Source organism: Bacillus rossius, chromosome 1 (genome assembly GCF_032445375.1).
Source record: "Bacillus rossius redtenbacheri isolate Brsri chromosome 1, Brsri_v3, whole genome shotgun sequence".
In the NCBI taxonomy this organism is placed as follows: domain Eukaryota; kingdom Metazoa; phylum Arthropoda; class Insecta; order Phasmatodea; family Bacillidae; genus Bacillus; species Bacillus rossius.
In genome coordinates this window covers 121,699,426-121,722,900 of record NC_086330.1, presented here as the reverse complement: position 1 = coordinate 121,722,900, position 23,475 = coordinate 121,699,426, and the positions used below count along the sequence as shown (strand labels likewise).

General features: G+C 42.6%; 1 protein-coding gene across 1 annotated transcript in view; it reads right to left on the bottom strand.

The window, feature by feature from the left end:
• LOC134544027 (syntaxin-17) overlaps positions 1-15,947 on the bottom strand; it is a 41,632-nt gene extending 25,685 nt beyond the window's left edge. The window contains exon 1 of the mRNA XM_063388444.1: positions 15,697-15,947. Coding sequence (XP_063244514.1) covers positions 15,697-15,834 — 138 coding nt within the window. The 5' untranslated portion in view covers positions 15,835-15,947. The remainder of the gene's footprint in view (positions 1-15,696) is intronic.
• Between the last annotated feature and the right edge of the window lie 7,528 nt (positions 15,948-23,475).

Below are 23,475 nucleotides of genomic sequence, written 5' to 3'. Positions count from 1 at the left end.
TAACAGAATCAAAGTCTGTATTAACATATTTATGCAAATATTAACAAATATTTTCAATACTAGCTTAAAAAATACCACTTTTCCTTCCACATGGAAAAATGCAATTGTGATATGTACCTATTTTTAAAAAAGGAAATTTTTTTTTTAAAAAACTATAGACTTATTCTTTTGTTATATTTTCTCAAAAGTTTTTGAGAAAATTAAGTATATATAAGCATGTGAATTTTCATCTGAAATATATAATTTTGGAAAAACAAAATGGATTTCAAGTAGGAAGATCTACTGTAACAAATTTGTTTGATCATGAAAACGATCTTTACTGCAATACAACATCCATACAGCAAACTGACGCTATTTATGTTGATATGAGTAAAGCTTTTGACATATGCCAATATAACTGAATTCTTAAAAAAAAAAAAAGTGCAGCTTAGGTTTTGACAAGCAGTACGTATCCCGGTTCTCAAACTATCTCACATATAGAAACTTCTCAGTCAGAGTCACTAATGTATTATCTACAAGTTTTCCTGTTTCATCGGGTGTTCCTCAAAAGCAGTACCTAACCTATCTCCACTTCTCTTTAATATTTTAATAAATGATATTATAAGTGTAATAAAAAATTCTAAGTTATTAATGTATGCTGATGACATGAAATTGTACACAACTATAAATAGTAATAATGATTGTGAAGCTTTTCAACATGTTATTTTAGCTTTTAGGCATGATGCTCTAGCAATATTGTATGTCATTTAACTACAAAAAAATCTTTTGTAATACAAGGTAAACATGTACCTTATTACCTATAATTACCAAATCGCAAGTACCGACATTAAACGTGTGGACCACATAAAATATCTAGGAGTTATATTAGATACTAAACTTTATTTTCTTCAGCATGTGGATAGTTTACTTAGTAGCACCTCCAGTACTTAAGGATTAATTAAATTTATTATATTTTCCGCAACAACACCTGACTCAATACTGTGTTAATTCTTCACTTTAATAAGATCAAAATTAGAATACCGCTTTATAATATGGAATTCAATTACTACTACAGACTTCTATAGTCTAGAAAACATTCCGAAAAAACTTTTAGTTAGTTTCAGTCATCTGACATCCCTTTTAACTATATACTACATATTTATCAAAGTCTCTTTCACAAGACATTCTACGAAAGATGCCCTATTTCTCATTAATTGTTTTTTATCTTTTATTTATTCCTCAGCTTTAATATTACAAATTGGCTTAATAATCCCATATTATGATAATAGAACAAATTACATTTTCAAAATGATAAGTAAAGAGAATAGCTTAATAAATAGATGTGTTAAAAAATATAATAGGCTACTTACTGTCAAAAATTAGAACCCTTTACTGGAAATCAAATTAAACACCAAAATATTTTAAAACTAGGCCTATTATAAAATATATTTCTTTTGTCAATAAAATTAAAAATATATTTGTATTCTGGTTACAATGTTGAGTAAGCTGTAATTTTTTTTTTTTAAATTCAAACCATCATAAAATACAATTTTTTGATTTTATTGTAAAAATTATTTTAACAGTCATAATTTATATCGACTGTAAAAAATAAAAAAAAATATTTCTGTCATGAACTTTTTTCACATCTGTGTATCTGTCTATGTATTTTGCTGTCACGTCTATTGTCACTTTTTTTTTATCTAAAACTGTATATTTGTGCACTTAGTTTGTTTTTTGCCTGTTAATATATGTTTTTATGTTCGTTTTTTGTGTCATTCTGTAACCGGCCTCGAGCTGCAGGATGGCACGTAAGACCAAACCAAATAAATAAAAAAATTAACACCCCCGCCCTTTTTTTAACGAACACCCGTGGTTAGTTCTACTTCTTTCAGCCCCTACCTTCACAATTGACAGCAGTTACCTTGGGTTAGGTTGATGATTGAGTCAGCTACGTTAATATGTCAAGACCTTAAATAGTGCGTATATTGATACATGATTAGCTAACATTTATTTAGATTTATGTTCATATCGATTAGCAGCTTCTACATAAAAAAAAAATTAAATAGTTCAAGAATGTTATATTTCAGTTCTATTAACCAATGTGATTATGCACTGATGTTGATCAAGAGAGCAAGATTGTAAGATTTTAGATAACTGCAAAAGTTTTACAGTTAAAGTGCTGTATTCACATACGTACTACATTAGTACCATGTTAACTGGAATGCGTTTGTTTTGGTAGTTGTTGTGCCATGTGTGGTTATTTAAAATCATGGTAAAGGTTTCATTGTTTTATGGATGAGTACACAATGGTACCACAAAGGTTACTTGCAATTGAATTAACTTTAAATTATAAAATATTTAGTTTTGTTTCAGCTTTATACTGATTGCATTTTAGGAAGTATTTTGACTCTAGTAATTTAACAGTTTGGGATGAAAACAAGAATAGTCAAATTGAATTCTTTGCTCAAATATCAATTGGTGAGAATGGTCAATTAGGTTAGGTTAGCGGGCCATTCCATGTCAAATCAACCAAGGTCCCAACCCGACCTTCTAAGATTTGTCTGAAATTTGGTATGGTGGTAGGTAGCCCTATTAAATAGTAACATAGAGCAATTTTTATTTTATTTTTATCCCTTTTGGTTCTTTAGTTGTACAATTCCAAACATTGCCAAAATTCAGGGTTTTTTGTTCGCGAGCAATTTTTATTTATTTATAGGTTGAGTTCTAATAAAGATGGAACAGTGAAAATAAGCTCATTTTTGAGCTTATTTGCTGGGCTTTAATTTGATATACAACATAAAAACATTTTTAAAAAAATTCACTTTTCAAAAACTTTTTAAAAATTGTATATACTGGTTTTTGAAAAACTGAACTTTTAAAATTCTGAAAAAAAATATGTTAAAGAACAACATACCTACTGACTATGAATGCTGAAAGTTTTATTATGGGATGCCAATGGGATCATATTAAAATACAATTTTATGTAAAAGAGTGGGTCACTATTTTAACCTGCTGCTGTAAGGTTAGTAAATTTGTTTTGGAATATCAGTAAATACAACAATAAAGTAGGCCTTGAAGTAATTTATAATATTGTTACGATCGCGCTTGGCTGCAGTGCTGGCGTCGCCGCGCTCGTTCGGCCTGTCTGCGCCCCCTTCCACCCGCATCCTCTCCCTGGTATCTCGTGTCATACTATCTCGCTACATCCTGACCGTCGCAGCGCGCACCTGCCTCAGATCGGGTTACTTAAAAGAGGCCGCACTGCGGAATAAAAGGACTCAGACGCCTTTATCGGCGTTCTTAGAGCAGCCACCGCGTCCTTCGAGGACTCACGACGCGTTTCTGGGCATTTCGACGGCGAAGGTCGCGAGATATCTCGGAGACATGCCCGATTGTTCTGGACGGGAACCCAAGGGCTATATAAGGAGGTTGAGTCTGAGTCTGAGTCAGTGAGTAGGGAGTTCTCCCGCTGCGGAGTTTCCGGGCGATAGTGCCGCGGGTGCGGCAGAGTAGCGAAGTCCTTGGACGAAGGTTCCAGGGCAGAGAGTCTGAGTGGGGAGTTCTCCCGCGGCGGAGTTTCCGGGCGATAGTGCCGCGGGTGCGGCAGAGTGGCGAAGTCCTTGGACGAAGGTTCCAGGGCAGAGAGTCTGAGTGAGAGAGTTCAGTGGGGAGTTCTCCCGCGGCGGAGTTTCCGGGCGATAGTGCCGCGGGTGCGGCAGAGTGGCGAAGTCCTTGGACGAAGGTTCCAGGGCAGGGAGTGAGTGAGTAAGTGGAGTCGGGAGTCGGGAGTTTCCGGGCGATAGAGTCGCGGGCGCGGCGGAGTCCCGAGTGAAGTTGCGGGCGAGTCGTCGTGTGGGATCTCGGCGAAGGGTGTGACGGCGGTGGCGGAGTGCGGCGACGGAGTCCCGCGGCGGAGACCCACGAGGGGTGCTGCGGCGAGAGTTGCGCCGGAAGTGCGGTCCAGCGAGGTGTGTGAAACGAGTGACTGGGGAATTGACCTTTTTTAGTGTAATTAATTATCTGCCATCTTAGAAGATTAATTGTAAGTGACAAGTAGTGGTAATAAATAAAACTGTGTGTGTGAAATAAAATCTATTAATTGGGCTATCCTTACGAACCCGCAGGTAAATCGTAACAATATCATATACCTAATATAATTAATATCTTTTATTTTGGAAAACACTAATTGTTTGTGGTTTCATAAGCATATTTTTCAAAACAGTTAAGTAGTTAAAAAATTGCATTGTAGCATATAAACAAGTAGGACAACTTACCAATTCTGACTCTCTGAACTGCACTGCAAATTGTTTTAACTGTTGCAATTGAACTGTCTGATGATTCACATTATTTAGCACATATTAAAAAATATTAGAAAACTATATGTAAATATTGTATGGTTTTGAAAATAGTTTACACTGAGCAAATCATCTATAAGGTTGGGGGTTGAACTCATTGAATAAGTCTCGAGCATAGGAGCATTTCACAATGCGAAAGGGTGTATGTTCTTCCAGTGGCAGTTTTTGGATTTAATGTTGCCTTAACATCACTGCTTCTGATATGTAAAATGCCAAGATGGCGAGGAAATGAGAATGATGCTGCTGGTCCATGCGGATGCAAAAAGCTAACCTCAATCTCATCATTTTCTTCACTTTTATCAAGTACACATGCCATCCACCAGTGGTCATCGTATTTACAGGCAATATAGCCACCATGTGTTATTTTACTGAAGGGTACAGGATCAGTGTCTATATCAGTAACCAGCACAACTTCACTTTTGTCTGAGTTAGAGTACAGTTTGGTCTTGATTTTGTTTTGTGTCAGAGGAATGTAAGAGTGCAACTTCTGGGTTATAATGATTGGACAACATTTGTCAAATCTTTCTTTGAGGCTGAGTTCATGCCTTAAATGATCTTCTGAAGTAGAGAACTGAAAGTGAATGCCTTTAATATTTTCTTTAGCAAACAAGTAAAATTGTTCAGGGCTCAGGATCTGGTCAGAGAGAGGTTGTTGAAGACTAGCACGAGCTGTTAGTCTCTTGACAGTCCCACCCACACCATCACTGGCTCCTTTTCCATGGGCAGTAGCAGAAAAATGCCATTCAGCATTGATTCCAAAATCTTCTTCATGATGGCATAAATTAATAAAGTTTTTTTTGTTCTTATACTGAGCTGCTGAGCCATCTGAAAAAATAGAACATCTTGGTAGGTTTCTTACCAAAATATCCAGTTAAAAAGTCAATTAAATATGATTGGAATAGATGTACTGCCACTATGTCATGGGTCAAATGATCAGATATTACAATATAACTGATATGTTTGATTTCATTATCATCATTGTAATAGGCAACAAAAGGGTGGACAGTTGCTTGAGTGTTCGTCCAAAGGTAACCTTGAACCTCATCTTGTATTATAAATGTGTAATTTTCTGAAAAATCAGTAACTACCAAAAACTCTCCTACCTTGAGGTCACACTTTGTGTTTTTTTGAAAATTGGATAAAGGAGTGTTGTTTCAGCAAGTCCAACTTTTCAATCAAACAATCGATAAACTCTTCTGTTGGTTGTATCATAGTTGCTAAAGAAGTCCTATCAACTGTAACCCACTTTTTGTAAGTTATCTGGTCAATGTTGTTACAGTCTAGTGTTGTTTCGAAAAACTCTCTTAAAAGTCCAGACCCAGGACAGAATTCACACTCATTGAAGTAGCAGCAAGGCAAAGGGGGATTGCACATAACTCTAGCAATACAATGCTTGTATGTTACTTCTTCTCCGGTTAATTTGGATATTCTGCAACCACCCAGCATAAGTTTGAAGTTCTGATGTGTTGTACAGATACAAACACAGTGCGTGCCACTTCCACCTGCTAACAAACAGTTTTTAGGCCTTAGTTCAGCAAATTTTGAGAAACCTATTTGAACATCCGTGAACTGATCTTTAAACTTTGCATAAATTTCTTTTAGGTTACCTAGTTAATACTAATCTTTTTTGTACTTGTTTTTTTTCCCCGTCCATTACTGTTGCAACAAAGTCTCTTTTTCCAGGCATGGATCTATTAATGTCATCAGAGCAATAAAAGTTTTTCACCAATTCGTTTTATCAAGGACCTTTCCAGGTTTTGGGTTGGGTGATGACAACATTCCATTCTCTTTAACTTTAACTTTCCTGACCATATAGTTTGAACATGAAAACTCTTCCTGAATTTTTGCTACTGGCCAACTTTTAGGTAAAACTGTTAACACTGTTATTTTCTCACTTCTGGAAGACAATTTTTGAATTTTTCTTTTAACTGAAGAATAATTTCAGATTCAGATGTGTTGGCTTTTTTCTTTTCTGGCGATACATTAAGTTCTCTTTTTACTGAAGAGGATAATTTTTCAATTTTAGTTTTTGAATAGATCTTTTCTGCTAACACTTTTTCTTAATAGGTGTCTCACCCAATATTTGCAAAGAGTTGTTCAAACTGTCTACAAAAAACATCAGTTATAACGTTCTCTGTTGAGTCTTCAGAACTTTGAGAGCTCTGGGGTTCTATATCTAATTCTGGTTGAGGCGTAGTTACAATTTTTGATAATTTTTTTCTGCATTTATCACAGACTTTTTGAGTCTGCACTAAAGAAGGTAATTTTTTTATCATACGGTCATTAACATTTCGTAGGTTCTTCTTGTGATTGTTATGGCCTTTCTGACTGAATGGATTACAGCTTAATGCAGAAATTTTCGGCATTGTGCATAATTTACTATAATACAGTGTTCTATTGTAACTGAATCAGAAAATAAAATAATAAACACAAAACATAAAGCTAGTAGTTTGCAGTATAGGCCTAGACTTATAACTAATACTCAATTGTCCATAATACAGATAACTGGCCTACAAATTTCTACATATAGTATATTGTCATCACATCTGAACTAAAACATATTTATTTTAAACTAAAGGTCACACTTTAGGTTGTAAGAATCACTAATAAAACTCAATGAAGAATCCTAAACAATTTAACCATTTTCCACTTCACTCTACAAACTAAGTAACTTTTATAGGTTATGTCTAAAGACCCGTGAAATTTGCGGGTTCAATGACCTCCAGGATAGACTCCAATATCCTCTACACACTCGGGCAAATGCCAACTGTTCATTGGCTGCTGACTTGTGAGTCATCTCGACTGGGTGGCCTGTGATTCGACACTTCTATGAGTGAGGGTCTCTAATTGGCCCTCAGTCCTCCAGATTAAGGGGATTGGTGCACCAGCATCGTATTAAAAAAACAATATATTTGTTAATGATTCAGCTGCTAGAGAAAATTTGAACCATTCTGGTGTAAAATTTTTTTTTAATTTTTTTATTTTAATTTAGTTATTGCTGATTTTCGGGAATTTTTTAAATTCAAGCTTTATTAAAAAACTATAAACAATTCAGTGGTAAAACTTTCGCAGATAAATTTTCAGACACGGGAGATATGACTGTGACCATTATTTTATCTGTAATCATTATTATTTTAATGTATTTACAATTTGAATTTTAATAACTGAGCTGCTACGAAATTGCGTGATATTCATTTGCGAATTTAATAACATTCGCGTTTTCATTTTTAATTCAAACGCCAACATATCTGTCGGCTGAATGATTGACTTTATTTTAGTCTTTAGTTTATTGCAGTCGGACCTAAAGTAAAAACGTAGCTGTAGAAGTTTGAGCAGCGTGCAAGCTCGGATACGAGAAATTATGGAGCGCGCTGGACAGTAGTGACACCTTGCGACTGTTTCCCCAACTTTTTGCAGCCAGCCCACCCTGCCACAGCTGTCTGCTGTTTACTAAGGGGAGACGGGATTTCGCGCGAAACTGATATGAAGGCCAACGTACTCATTTTCAGTAGATAAGAGAACGTGCTTGGTCTAGCTCGGCGTATAATTGAATGGTTATTCTCTGTTATTATTTAGCACAGTGATTTAGCCAGATGTTTTTTTGTTGTAAGCGTGAGATTTATTCAGGAATAAAATGCCGAAGAAACTCCACCAAGCAGAGTACACAAAAGAACAAAACTATCGAAAGCCATTAGAGCGCTTAGAAAAAAGAATAAAGAAAGATAAGAGATTATTTTATTATAGCTTTTTTTTACCATACATTTATTTTTCAGAGTTGCGTATGTACAACGCGATGGACGCGATGCGACAACAAAAAGATGTGTAAAATTGTAAACATGATTTTTTTTTTCCAGCAATGCGTGAACCGTTCATAAACTATATTCAACATGTATCCGTATAATTACGTTTGAATTTTTTTATGACAGGCATCAATGTTAACAAGTTTATTAAGCCACAATAGACTTTTTTCAGAAAAATAAGTGTAGCAGTAAACACTCAACATAGTCTCACACAAAATCAGTTTACATGAATGCAGTTTTAAGAAGTAAGCTACGTAAATAATATTTAAACATTATTTAATATCTGCTGGTAACGTTTCCAAAGTATCAGCTTCGCCTTCATTCACAAACAATTTTCGTGAGCTTATTAATTTATTTTGCTGGCGTTTCGTTGGTGACTGTTAGGACTGCAAAATTAGTAAACATTTTTCACCCTATCCTGAGTTAAATCTAAGTGTGCGCGGTTAGATGAGGACCTGTGTCTCATGCTTACGCCTTTACACTCTACTCATGCGGGGTATTAACCATGCGCGTAAGGGCGCGTTGCCAATGACTTGTACGATAGTCTCAACAATCCCCTACGGACTCGAAAAATGTCACCTGCTCATTGGCTACTTGACTTGTGACAACTGTTTGTTGTAATGCCTGTGATTCATCGTTGATTTTGTTGAGGAGTTTTCAGTGATTCAGAGCTTCCCATTTAACTGTGGCCGAATTGAAGAAGCAGTACAAATGTTACATGCTTGAATCCATAGCGAATGGAAACCACAAATATTTACTGATGTAGTGGTTAGTAAAAAAAATATATATTATTCGTTTCGCGTCCATCGCTTCGCGCCATGTTGGCTCCTATATTATATGGATTTACAAAATATAACGATTCATTTACGACACTTAAGATAAGGTGTGTAGGATTTTAAGAATTCACTTGAATTAATATTTAAGAACATATTTCAGGATAACTTGTGAAGACGCTCGTACAGACGGCACCGGTTGTGATGACTCATTGTTACCAGAGCAGGGGCCACGCATGTGAAACCTCAACACAACTCGAAAATCAGTAAGTGTTACATTGATATGTGTCTGCTACAAATGTTCAGGAATTATAATTTTGAAATCGAGTAGAAATATTCCTGCAATTAGCATTAGGTATATTTTAATAGACATTGAAAGCGAATCATTAAGTAGCTTCAAAATCCAAATACCAGAATACAGATAGTCTGTAACAATACAGACCTCTCCGACTAGATATGGTCTAGATTGTTAATAGTAACACATTTGAAAAAAAACTGACTAGTTACTGAATATGTTGAAATTATGGTAAACCTGTTACTTTAGATGATTGGTGATGAAATAATGTCTCTTGGAAACTACATAAAATTTTAACTGCTTTTATTTCGCAAATCACCATGGCGGCCATTTTACGATCACGATTTAGTTCTTAAATTTTAAATTAGTTTATTTGTTGAGAGCCTGGTACAATGTGTCTGACCACTAAAGCGATCCGAGCCGCGTAGTGTATACTACTGCGAGGTTGCCGAAGTAGGCTCGGGTCGGGACGAATTTCACTGTGAAAAAACAAAGGTTTTTAATACATGGAAAATTATCCCAAAGCCGAAAATTTGTACAGCAGTAGAATGAACATTTCTTAGTAACACGTCAAAAGTTTAAGTACTGCCGCAAACCTTGTGCGTCACACCAAAAACGAGCAGTTAAGTCCAAAATGACATTTTTTTGCAACGATCCACAATAATGGATATTGCAAATGCAGTTTATGGATTAGACCGTCAGTATGGAACCCAAAATAATCTAGAAACATTGCCCTATCTGAGGATAGTGATAAAAAGCACAAAGTTTAAACATGTTTCTATAAAATAGACCATTTAAATCATTAAAGTTAACGAATTCACTTTCATTAAATTTTAAGGAAATATAAATACATCTTACATAAACTTAAAGATCCCAACGTGGAAATCGCTTAAAGTAAACGTTGTTGCATATTTATTCATCTTTAAATTGGTATATTTTTTAAGTGTCTCATACAATTAGTCTGACCACTAAAGCGATCCGAGCCGCGTAGTGTATACTACTGCGAGATAGCCGAAGTAGGCTCGGGTTGGGACGAATTTCGCTGTTAGGAAACAAAAAATTTTAATACATGGAAAATTATCCCAAAGCAAAAATTTTGTACATTAGTAGAATGAACATTTCTTAGTAACACGTCAAAAGTTTACCGATGAAACCTTGTGATCACACCAATAATGAGCAGTTGAGTCCTTAATGATAATTTCTACAATGATCCACAAAAATGTTTCGTAAATTTAATAACTTTAATACTTTTTTAAGTCGGTTCTCATTATGGCACCAAAGTAATATAAAAGAATGTCCTACATGGTAATTGTGATAAACACCTCAAAGTTTAAACGTCCTATTATTAAATTGGTAATTTTAATCATAAAAAGTAAGAAAAAAATATTTTTTTTATAGAAATTTGACTACATGTTACACAAATATGTTGTGCGTAGCGTCAAAATCACTTCATAAATATTGTCTGTTTTTTTTTTTTTTTTTTTTTTTTTTTTTTTTTTTTTTTTTTTTTTTTTTTTTTTTTTTAAATGTGTATATTTTGAGTGTCTGGTACAATAGTCTGACCACTGATGTATTTCAAGCTGCGTAGTGTGTTTGCAGCAGTGTTAAAGTCGCTTGTGCTGGGACGTTTTTTGCTCCAGAAAACTAAGGTTTTTAATGTATGGTAATTCCAGACTGAATTTTACTCTGAAAGAATAAACGTTTCCTAACTACAAGTGATTTTTTCTGCAAACGTAGATAAAAATCTTCCAGGATGCGATTTGCTTAGGTAAAAATGTTAGTATGATGGACTCTTTAATTTCTAAATTATAAATAAATCTATTGAACTTCCTAGAAAGTTGTGATAAACTGACGATATTGCGCGAGTAGCAGACCCGTACGTGACTACAGAGAAAGGCTATTTTCCTTGACCGTTAGGATTTATGGGACGAACACCCTCTCACAGCTAGAGTCATAAAATACGGTCAAACTCTTGCAAAAACATCCACCATCACTCTTTGCCACTAGCAATTCAACGAAGTCCGCTAGGTGCAGCACTCCAATAAATTAACTTAGAAAAAAATACTAAATATGTAATTCTATCAATACATTTTACAACACAACTTATGTTTTATTTATTTTCTGGGAAAAATAATATTATCATACGAATTATGTTATAAACGTGACAAAACTCACATTTACGGTGTATCGTTTTCTTCAATTGTTATGTAGTAAACTAATTTTATACAATTAAATATATATATATTTTATAATATAGGCTACATTAAAATTTTGCGTAGTTCTGATCGAAAATAATATAATGTATTAGAAATAAAAAAATAATTATATTTTTTGGTATTAAAATAATTTTTAATAATTAAATTTTTATAACAAAATACGAACACACATATATAAAACCAGAGGTCCTCTAAAATTTTGATTTACAAGTTCCAAGCAGAAATTGTTTATTGTTAATTTTAATGTATCAAAAATCATTCATATAAGAAAAAAGAATATGTAGTATATCTCAATAGATGTAACATGAATACACCCTATCATATGCATTAAATATATTTTAAGTAATCCTTAAATAAGACCAAGTTTATTGAGTGTCGCAGTACGCAGCGTGTTTCTAAGCACGCCGGCCGCGAAAGATCAGTACGGCCGCAGTACACTGCAACGCTCGGGCAGCTTTCATGAGGCAACTAATTATGCTAGACTCTTTATAAATATACTATCTTAAAGCTAAAAGTATAATTATAACCATTTATTTAGACATTTTTTCGCATTGGGCTCTTCAAATCGGTGTAAATCGTATTTTTATCTGGGTGGCAAAGATAAAAAATATATATGTCGTGAATTAATCGCTTTATATCATATCTTAAATATTAAAAATTTAATTTTTTTTCTTACATTAATGGGTGTATTACAGTTTCTAGATTATTTTGGTAGGTTTACGGACAGTCAAAATTAAAAACTGTATACTTGGGTAGCATTTTAATGGACTGATGTAAGTTGCTGTCACCTAGGACTTAAATGCAAATTTTCGGTGATAACGCACAAGGTCTACAGCGGTAAACTTTCGGTATATTATTAAGCATAGTCAACTCTACCACAGTACAAAAATCCAGCTTTGGACAAATTTTTCGCAGGTTTGTGCCTTTTTAAGTCTTGGTTTCCTGGAGTAACACGAAAGTCTACGCGGGGAAGGGCGGCTACCTGATCCGAGAATGAAGGATAGGGCGAGATGGGAAGCGAAGATAAGATCTGGTTTCGTGGTTCGCTTTCCGTCCGTGTTGGAGAGAGAGAGAGAGAGAGAGAGAGAGAGAGAGAGAGAAAGGCGATATTGTGGAAGACCTTCGAAAGATTCCCGCTAGATGGCAGGCCTCAGAGCTGCAACCTCCGACAACCTCCCCTCACAGAAGCTCTCTCGCCACTAACTTGCCAAATCTAAGCCGCTAGCTTATATACGTGCTGGCTGGCCTTACAGTAGTAATAAACAAGCATTTATGAAACACTTAAGCTCATTTCCAACAAATTCTGACGAATGACTGTTTTTTGTCCTGCACCAATCCCCTTAACAGTGAACCAATGACAGCAGCACTAAGGTATAGCCTAATTATTTGAATTTTAGCATAACACGAAATGAACCCACGAATTTCACAGGTCTCTAGTTATGTCAAGAATTGGAGGGAAAACGTGAGAATTGGAGGGAAACAAAGAAACCTTGATAATCTCAGCTGATTTGCAGTAAAATAAAATTTAATCTTATTTAATTACCCTATAACTACAGGGAGAGTAGAATAAAAACAAAATAAGCAGTGAATTCCTATGATAAAAATAGCCATCTTGTACATAAAATTGTATTTTAATATGATTCCATTGTCATCCCATCATAAAACTTTCAGCATTCATAGTCAGTATGTTATTCTTTAACATACTTTTTTTTCAGAATTTTAAAAGTACAGTTTTTCAAAAACCAGTATATACAATTTTTCAAAAGTTTTTGAAAAGTGAATGTTTTTAAAAATGTTTTTATGTTGTATATCAAATTAAAGCCCAGCAAATAAGCTAAAAATAAGCTTATTTTCACTGTTCCAGCTTTATTAGAACTCAACCTATAAATAAATCAACAATTGATTGCGAGCAAAAAACCCCGAATTTTGACCATGTTTGTAACTGTACAACTCAAAAACTGGAAGGGGTAGTAATAAAATAAAAATTGCTCTATGTTAGTATTTACTAGGGCTACCACCATACCAAAATTCAGACAAATCTGAGAAGGTCGGGTTGAAAACAGTATTTTTTTGGTTGATTTGACATGGAATGACCCTAGCTACCTACCTTAAAAATACTGTAAAATATTTTTAATGATTGCTTAGGAATTACTAATTTAAGTTGTAGCTATCCTGACATACCCAACTGTTTACATGATTTCACAGTACTGTATTTTTAATGTAGCTAACCTAACCTAATAAACCGTCCACATTTTTAAAAAAATATTTTTAATGTAGCTCGACTATTCTAATTTCTCAGCCAATTAAGTCTATAAAAGATAGTATGTACATATTTTATGTGCATTTAAATTAGCTTGTGTGAGCTGCAACTCTGGTAATAATTGGTGAACTTCGGAACTGGTTACTATGCCTATTTGCAATTCCTAAGAAACCATTTAAAATATTCTACAGATTTTTAATGTCGCTAATAACCACAATATGTTAATGGAGCTTACCTAATCACCTAATCTAAATATTATCTATACCAAACATGCACAAACTTGGCCTCAGGATAGACTATTGTATTAGGTTTGCCGATCATGTGATTCTCCATATATAACACAGTTAAAAAAAATTGGTGATTTCTCAGAATCACCATTGTTTTTTGTTTACGAGTATCAATTGTTTTTTTATTGGATAATATTGTCACGTGATAGTTTGTGATAGGCCAATATTCAAATGAACCAATAGGCCGCCTCCAACTTAGGTGAGTTTATAACGTTTGAAATTTTTATCCTTTAAAAAATTATGGGTAAATATGTAGTTGAGCGGTATTTGCGAAAAAAAAATGTTAAAAATCCGAAAATACCTTTATTAGACGCTCTTCAACTTCCTCTTTTCATTAAAAGCGGCGGAGGTAAGAAATTCCAAATGCTTTAGGAGATATCAAATTTTTAAATTTCATCATATGTAGTTGAGCGGTATTTGCGAAGAAAAAAAAGTTAAAAGTCCGAAAATACCTTTAGTAGATGCTCTTCAACTTCCTCTTTTCATTAAAAGCGGCGGAGATAAGAAATTCCAAATACTTTAGGAGATATCGCCGTTCTTATTTTGCATACAAGACCTGTGTTTATCATTCGATGGCCGCCATTTTTTTTTATTTTGCCGTGTGTTTGTGAATGCCAAATTAATGAAAATGGTCGATTAGGTCAGGTCAGTTACATTCATGAAACTAAGCGTACATTAAAAATAATATGAAATTATTACAATGGTTCTTTAGTTTTAAAGTATTTATTATGTAACTGACCTGACCTAACAAACTGGGACAAAGGATGAACAGTAACAACTCACGTAAAAATTTTTTGTTACTTATTACTTGCGCAACAATAAAAAATAAGACTTTAAAATTAGAAACGTTAAAAACTAGCCTAAGTTGGAGGCGGTAATTAAACACAGTTTTAAAACAATAAATGAACTAAATAATCACGTATTGTTTAATTTGAATTCTGGCCTATCACGATCAATCACATGACATCATTATCCAATAAAAAAATAGATTACTCGTAAACAAGAAACAATGCGGAATGCCACATGAAATGTGAAATGTGATGAAATTTAAAAATTCAATATCTCCTAAAGTATTTGGAATTTCTTATCTCCGCCGCTTTTAATGAAAAGAGGAAGTTGAAGAGCATAGAATAAAAGTATTTTCGGATTTTTAACATTTTTTTTCGCAAATACCGCCCAACTACATATTTACCCAATTACGTTTGTTCCTACTGTTAATCCTTTGTTCCGGTTTGTTAGGTTAGGACAGCTACATTATAAATACTTTAAAACTAAACAACCATTAAAATTAATTTTATTATTTTTAATGTCCGTTCAGTTTCAAAGTATTTATAATGTAACTAACCTTACCTAATGGAAAATTTCTGTTATTTAGGCATTCACGCGCACACGGCAAAATATAAAATGCGTGGTCGAATGATTACATAGGTCTTGTATTGCAAAATAAGAACGGCGATATCTCCAAAAGTAATTGGAATTTCTTATCTCCGCAGGCGGTTATGAAAAGAGGCCGTAAAAGAGCATATAATGAAAGTTATTTCGGATTTGTACGATTTTTTTTGGCGCTAATCCGTACACTACATATTTACCGAATAGTACCCCATATGAATTTATGCTTGCAATTTTCTCAGTAGTATAAATAATAAAGCAACAAAATCAAAACACACCTGATACCAAAAACGGATTTTCCTTTTCGTTTATAACTTTTATTAAGTCATTAAGTATACATACCTTTTCAATGTTGTTCTTATGCCTTTGTAACAAATCAACATGGTGTGGTACTGCAACGTCATTGAATTTATGTAATGCTATTTCGACCCTTTTAAGGGGTTGCTTAGGAACACTGTTAAAATCTCGTAGTTTCTGCATCACACAATTAATTATAACAATTAACTAGGTCGTTGATTAAAGTAAACACTTATTCATAACAATCTTTACGTGATTTTTTTCTGGTTATAAAAAATAAACAAAGCAAAGACTATACGAGATACCATAATAACATGGGGAGGAAACTGCAATAGGAAATCGTTGAATAGGTTTTTTTTATTATGGACCTCTTTTTTTGTTAGTTTGTCATTCGCCGTGATACAGGTGATGTCGCTAAAAGCAATATCACACTAAATAAAAACTCCATCAAGTATAGCATAGCTACTTGTACTTGTAACGAAGTTTCTACATCAATTTTTAAAATTATTCAGTATTATAATGAAAATAATTTGCTTTGAAAATACTCCGCTAAAATAAGTAGGATATATTTGACTCGCATGGTTGGACTTGATGGCGCCATAGAGTAAATAAAGTACTGCTGGCGCCATGTTGTGTTTAGTGGTAAACAACTTGCAGCTGGTAAATTAGAAATCATTTTAAAATATTTGGTTACCAAGAAAACGTGAAAAGATAAAAATGTCTGGACGATATGCCTATGGGCGAAAATGTGCAGTAAGATGCTGTCGTTCAAAACCAGAAGAACAACGATTTTTTCGGTTTCAGTTAAGTTATTTGGTGAAATAGTTGCATAAGGCTATTGTTAATTACTTCACTTGTTTTTTGTTATTTAGTTGTGTGAACCAGTTAGTTCCTTTGCTGTATTTTTATATTGCTAATACATACTGCCCCAGCATTGTGATGATCTCTTTTCTGATGGATGTATTATGAAGAGATATTTTTGGATTAATTGATTATAACACTGTGCTAAACACCAGTGATAATGAAACATACATGCAGTGAACTACCTATGTGGCTATTGCTAAATGTATGATAGAATAAGGGATTTCATACACATTAATAACAGTGTACAAAGTATAAGAAGACTGGTCTTATTTATAAAGTTCTTTATTACATTGACGCCGCCGTCAGTGCTCCCTCTGAGAGCACAGGCCGTTATGTGTCCTCAACACCTGATAAGTGCCGCGCCCCGAACGCGCCCGTGCGCGCACCGTAGTGCAGTGCCCCGAACGGCGTGACGTCAGTCACGGCCTCCTACGTGTGCAAAGCGCCCGGCCGGGTGTGGCACTGCGCAAGGGTATTATTTATTCATGCATTTGATAAGACAAACAAAAACTAACAAGTTTAAATTCAGTATTAATTAATGTTAATTTAATGATCATGTTATAAAGGGTAATCATTCACAAAACTGGCCGAAGTCATCTTCCCGCGCTCCGCAGTTTTCCCGCGGAATTTCCCCCCTCCCTGGCCCCGGCGGCCAGGGAGGCTAGTCAGTCGCCATCCAGCACTCGCCCGGGCCGGCAGCCCACGCACGGGGAGCCTTCAAATTTCGCGCCAACATCCTGTAACTGCAATAGGTAATTATAGCCATATCGTTTTTATATCAGCTCCCCGGTCGGCCCAAATCGGCCGTTAGCGATCACGCGTGGTCTACTAATAAAATGTGTAGTCCATCAGGGACTTTTTATATCATACGTAATAAATTAGGTGGCCCACCGTGGCACCTGCGCCAAACGCTATAACGCCCCACCTCGGGACATAGTTCATTGCCCACGCAGGGCGGCACTGCGCCAAACGCGACCATAAACTTACAGACGAGTCATCAACTGGGGCGTGCCACGGCCACGTGTGAGATATCATACAAGATTCCACCGTGTCCGTACCCAGCTTAACGTGGCCCTCGCCACTTTGCGGAATAGCCGCCTTTGCGTATCCTCCTGTGCGGGACTAACCACAGTGATTTAGTGTAATGTGTTACTTTAAGTAATTTTGCGGGACCTATCGCCCGCGCACTTCACGTTGCGTACACGTACATTCGCATAAGCCGGAACAGGTCCATCGTGCGCGGAGCTTAGGTCGACGATGAAGCGGCCAGTTGCGTGAGCGTTTGACGTGTAGATTGTGCTACGCAATAAAACAGCTACAAGTACGTGTGTGTTTCATTAATCAGGCGTCTTGGGAGGCCATAACAGCCCGGGGGGCCCTTTGTCGCCGCGTCCCTGCCTGCAGCCACGAGGCCAGGAACCCCACCCATGAGATCCAAAATTAATCAAACAGTCTAAATTCACGTAGAATCAGATCAGGCAACGGGGACGGCATCAAAATGGCGCCCAACTAGTGTGGCTAGAACATCACCAAACTCTTTCGACAAACAAGCCAAGAAAACGAAACGGAGAAATTAGCAGACAAAGGGCTCGAGTAGGGACAGTGCAACAGCGCGCAGCATGGCAACACCGCGCGACGGAGCGGCGCCGCGCCAGCCGGACAACCCCCGCCTCCGCATTCCTGCCCGCGCAGTACCCCTCCCCTCCTCCGCCCGAGACCACCCCTCAGCCCGCACGTCACTCCGCTCACCACCCCTCCCCTCCTACGCCCGATACCACCCCTCAGCCCGCACATCGCTCCGCTCACCACCCCTCCCCACCACACTCCACCCCTAGACCAGCTGTGAGGGGTGACGTCACACGGCCGCGCCACCATGGAGTCGGGACAGCGACGTCACGACCCGCCGCCCGGGCCGTCCTGCCGCGGCGCGATGCAGACCGACGTCACGATTGACATGGGGGAGTGGTGGAATACGGACTTCTTGACAGGCGGGGCGGAAAGATCCATGAGGACGGAAACGCAGACCACACGGGAAGGCGGCGCGCGGGAAGCGATGGCCTAGGTCAAGAGGGAGGTCAGGGTCGCGTCGGCGCGACGCTGCCACGCCGTGGAGTGCCACCGCCAGCTCGAAGAAATAGCATACTGCCACCAGTGCGGCACCACGAGACACCGCACGTGCACGGAAGCTAGGGAATTCCTGAACTTTCGCGACGGCCTATTCATGTGCGCGGCTTGCGAGAGCAAAGTTAACTCACCCGCACCCGTGACCGTCGTAAGCGAAACCCGACGGGACAACATCCGGGTCAAGCTGCCCGAATTCTCCGGGCACCCATACGAAGACCCGGAGAAATTCACACGGGCGTGCCAGGACCGCCTGGCCAGGTAGGGCGTACCCAGAGAGGAGTGGACGGAACGCGTCACGGAGCAGCTTAGGGGGCCAGCGACGGACTGGTGGTCCATGACGGGCGAATACGGCGTGGAATGGGAGGACTTCGCGCCACGCCTGGAGGCCCGATTCAATGCCGCCCGCGCACGCGCCCAGTGCCAGCGCGCCCTGTTCTGCGAACCGCAAAGGGCGGACGAGGACGTGGAAACCTTCATCCGGTCCAAGATGAGGCTACACCGACGTCTGGACGCCGGCGGGCCAGTCAACGCGGCGCTTGACGTGACGGTAGAGCTGATGAAGAGGGAGCTGCGCCCACACCTGCGGGGGGCCGTGGACAGGGAGCTCGAGGACTTCTTCCAGCTGGCGAAGGAAATAGAGCGGGACCTACGCCTGTCACCGCGTCCGCGGGACACAGCAGCTCGCCGCCGAGGGGCGTCTCCGTCACCCACGACGGCCCCGGAGGACGAGTGGGCGGTAGTACCGTACGTGAACCCCCCTCCCCCTTCCGGCGCCACCCGTCGGGGGGCGAGGTGAGGGAGAGAGGGACCACGACGCAACCCCCCGCGCCCGTGGCCAACACCACCACGCCACGGGCCGCGCGCGCTAACCCGCGGGCCGAGGGACAGCGAGACCAGCCCCCATTGGTGCCGCTACTGCAGGGAGGAGGCCTACCACTGGCACGAGGTGTGCCCCACACGGGCCGCGCTATGGCAGGATCGCCGGCCCGGCGCAACGCAGTCGGGAAACGCCCGCTAGGGAACAGGATACCGGCGGGCTACTGTTCCTGGATCACGGCCAACGCACCAACCACGAGGCCAGTCCGCATAGCAACACCGCTGCCCGTCAGACCAGGCGGTGGCGAACATCAACATCCGTCAACGCCCCGCCCCGGGTCGTCGGCGAGCGGCGCCATGTCACGGGCGCCCCCGACGCACCCGGCACCACCTGCGGGACCTGACCAGGCACCATCGCCGCCCGTCAGACCAGGCGGCGGTGTGCCCCAGCACCTGTCAACGTCCCGCCCCGGGTTGTCGGCGAGCGGCGCCGTGTCACGGGCGCCCCCGACGCACCCGGCTTCACCTGCGGGACCTGACCAGGCACCATCGCCGCCCGTCAGACCAGGCGGCGGTGTGCCCCAGCACCCGTCAACGTCCCGCCCCGGGTCGTCGGCGAGCGGCGCCGTGCCACTGGCGTCCCCGACGCACCCGGCACCGCCTGCGGGACCTGACCGGGCACCCTCGCCGTGGCTGGGGCGAGCGGGGAACACCACGGACAAGCTGATGCGGGTGCCTGTCCTGCTGAATGGCCAGCTCGTCCACGCCCTGGTGAACACCGCGGCGAGCCACACCTACGTCGCGGCCCACCTGGTGTCCGAGGCGGACCTGGAGCAGCAGGAGGGAGGCGTCCAGCTGGCCACCTGGGGAGCTAGCGCGCTCACGACGGGGCGCGCCCAGGTAAGGATCGACGTCAGGGACATGTGCAGTCGGACAACAGCCCTGGTGGTTCCAGAGCTGAGGGACGACCTGATCCTGGGACTACCGTGGCTCGTGCAGGAGGACGCCGCCATCGACGTAGGTGAGGGTAGGATTCACGTCGGGCGTCAGGGGAGGAGGACGCTGTACAGTGTCAACCAGAGGGGGGCAGCCCCGCCAACCCCCGTCGTCACCCTAGCGGACCTGCAGAATGAGGTGCCCCCGGAGTACCGGGACATGTTCAATGAGGTACTAGCCCAACAAGCGCAGGTGTTCGCCGCCGCGGACATGCTGCGGCGGACCACAGTCACCCAACACGCCATCCCGACACGACCACACGAGCCCCGCTTTGTCAAGCCCTTCGGGTTCGGACCCAGGGAGCGAGAGGCGATTCAGGCCCAGATCGCGGAGATGTGGTGGGACGGGGTAATCGAACCGAGTGAGTCGCCAAACAATTGCTTGGTGGTGATGGCCAAGAAGAAGGACGGCTCACTCCGGTTCTGCGTAAACTTCAAGCCCATTAACGCCGTCACCATCCCCGCCCCTCCACCGATCATCATCACTGACGCACTAGCAGGACTGGGGGAAGCAGGCACATTCACCTCACTGGACCTCAAGTCAGGGTACTGGCAGGTACCCGTCCGCCCCGAGGACCGGCCGAAGACGGCTTTTACCGCGCCCGACGGCTGCAGGTTCCAGTTCTGTGCCATGCCGTTCGGGCTGATGGACGCCCCCGCGACTTTTCAGACCATGATGGTGCACGTCCTGGACGGGTTCGTGGGCAAGTTTGCCGCGGCCTACCTGGATGACGTCATCATCTGGTCGCGGACGTGGGAGGACCATGCGCACCACCTCGCCATGGTCCTCGAACGGCTGGCCCGCCACGGCCTGACCTGCGCGCCCCGCAAGTGCCATGTCGGCACGGTAGAGCTAGCCTACCTGGGGCACATGGTGAGCGCAGACGGGTGCCGGCCTCTGCCAGCCCAGCTCGATCTGATCGAGTCAAAGCCTCCCCCACGTACCCGGAAGTAGTTGCAACAGCTGGTGGGGCTGCTCAACTGGCTCCGGAGCTTCATACCCGACTTCGCCGTCGTCACTGCCCCCCTGACCGACCTTCTGTCGCCAAAGTACCGGTTCCGGTGGACCCCGGAGGCCGACCACGCCCTGAACGCCGTCAAACGCCTGTTTCGGGAATGTCACACCCTTGCTCGCCTACAACCAGCGGAGCACATATACCTGCAGACCGACGCCAGCCAGGAGGGCATGGGCGCGGTCCTGTATCAGCTGGGTCCCGACGGGGAGCGGCGCGTCGTAGAATACGCCAGTTCCAAGTTTGGGCCGGCGGCGCGCCGCTACCACGTAAACGAGCAGGAGTGTCTGGCGGTCGTGTGGGCCGTGGGACGCTACCGGCACCACCTCGAGGGTCGACCTTTTACTCTCCGGACTGACAGCCAGTGCCTGAAGTGGCTGGATTCGGTGCAGGGACGGAAATCCAAGTTCACCCGGTGGGCACTCACCTTACAGACTTTTGACTTCCATGTAGAGCACGTGCCGGGTCGGGAGAATCAACTGGCCGACGAGTTGTCACGCCACCCCGACCCGGGCACAGAGTTCGAGGACGAGGGGACGTGGGACGAGTTGTGGCCGCCACCTGGAACTTCCCATGACCAGCCCGAGGGGGGGGAGACAGCCACCCTGTACGCCACCCACAACACCGCTACACCGGAAGCCCTCTGGCCCGACAATCTGGCCAGCCTCGTCCAGGTCGTGCATCACGCACAACTGACGGACGCGACGGCGCTCGCCGACGTGGCCGCGTGCGCGGCCGGGAACCCCTCATTCCAGCGATGTCTGGACGGCGAGCTGCAGACACGCGCCCCCGGCGACATGGAGAGCTGGCGCACATACGTGCCCGCCGCCGCCCGTCCGGCGGTAATGCACTTCTATCACGATCACGACCTGGCGGGGCATCCCGGGGCGGAACAGACCCAGGAGGCGCTGCGGCATACGTTTCACTGGCCCGAGGTAGCGCGGGACGTACGGGAGTACGTCAGGGGCTGTCAGCCATGCCAACAGCGCAAGGCCCGGAGGGCCGACGGAGTAGAACAACAACAGCCCCGCAGACCACAGGCGCCCTTCCACACACTGGCGTTGGACGTCATGGGCCCGTACCCAAGGACACCCAGGGGGAAACGCTTCCTCGTGGTCGTCACCGACCTCTTCACGCGATGGGTGGAGGCGTTTCCGGCGTCTAACGTCCGGGCTCGGACGATCACCAACCTGTTAGAGGGGGAGGTCTACTCCCGTTACGGCTTCCCGAAGGTCCTCCTGACGGACAACGGGAGTCAGTTCATGGGCAAGCAATGGCGGGCGGACTGTCGCCGTTGTGGCATCACCCACCATACTACCCCCACGTACCATCCCCGCGCCAACCCTACGGAGAGGAGAAATCAGGACATCAAGGCCCAGCTCCGGCTACGCCTGGGGGATGACCACACTAAGTGGGACGTGCACTTGCCAAAGATCCTATACTGCCTTAGGCGGCGCGTCAACGCCGTTACCGGCCACTCTCCCGCGGAGCTCGTGCAGGGGCAAAACCTGGCACTTCCGGGGGAGTGTCGAGTAGCTAACACAGCCACCGAGGACTGGTGGGGAGAGGAGTTGCGGCCCCAAATCGAGGCCATGCGAGAGCAGGCGTGGGAGAGACAGGCCCAGTTCCTCACCCACAAAACGCCCACCACCACGCACGCCCCTGTCCCCCTCACACCCGGACAGTGGGTCTACGTACGCCAACACCACCTTTCGGCGGGGGCAAAGAACTTCTGCGCCGGGCTGGCCCCGAAGTGGTCCCCGCCGCGGCAGGTGCTGTGGAAGACGGGGCCGTCCACCTACGCCGTGCGCACCCCGAGCGGGCGGCCGGCCAAGGTACACCGGGAAGATCTAAGACTAGCAACCACCCTCCCCGACACACCGACCGGCGGGGCCAGGGGACGACACCCGGGGGGCTCCGATTCCATCGTGTACCCACTGACGTCAGCCTCCCGACGAGTCCAGTCGCCGTACCCACTGACGTCGACCTCCCGACGAGTCCAGTCGCCGTAC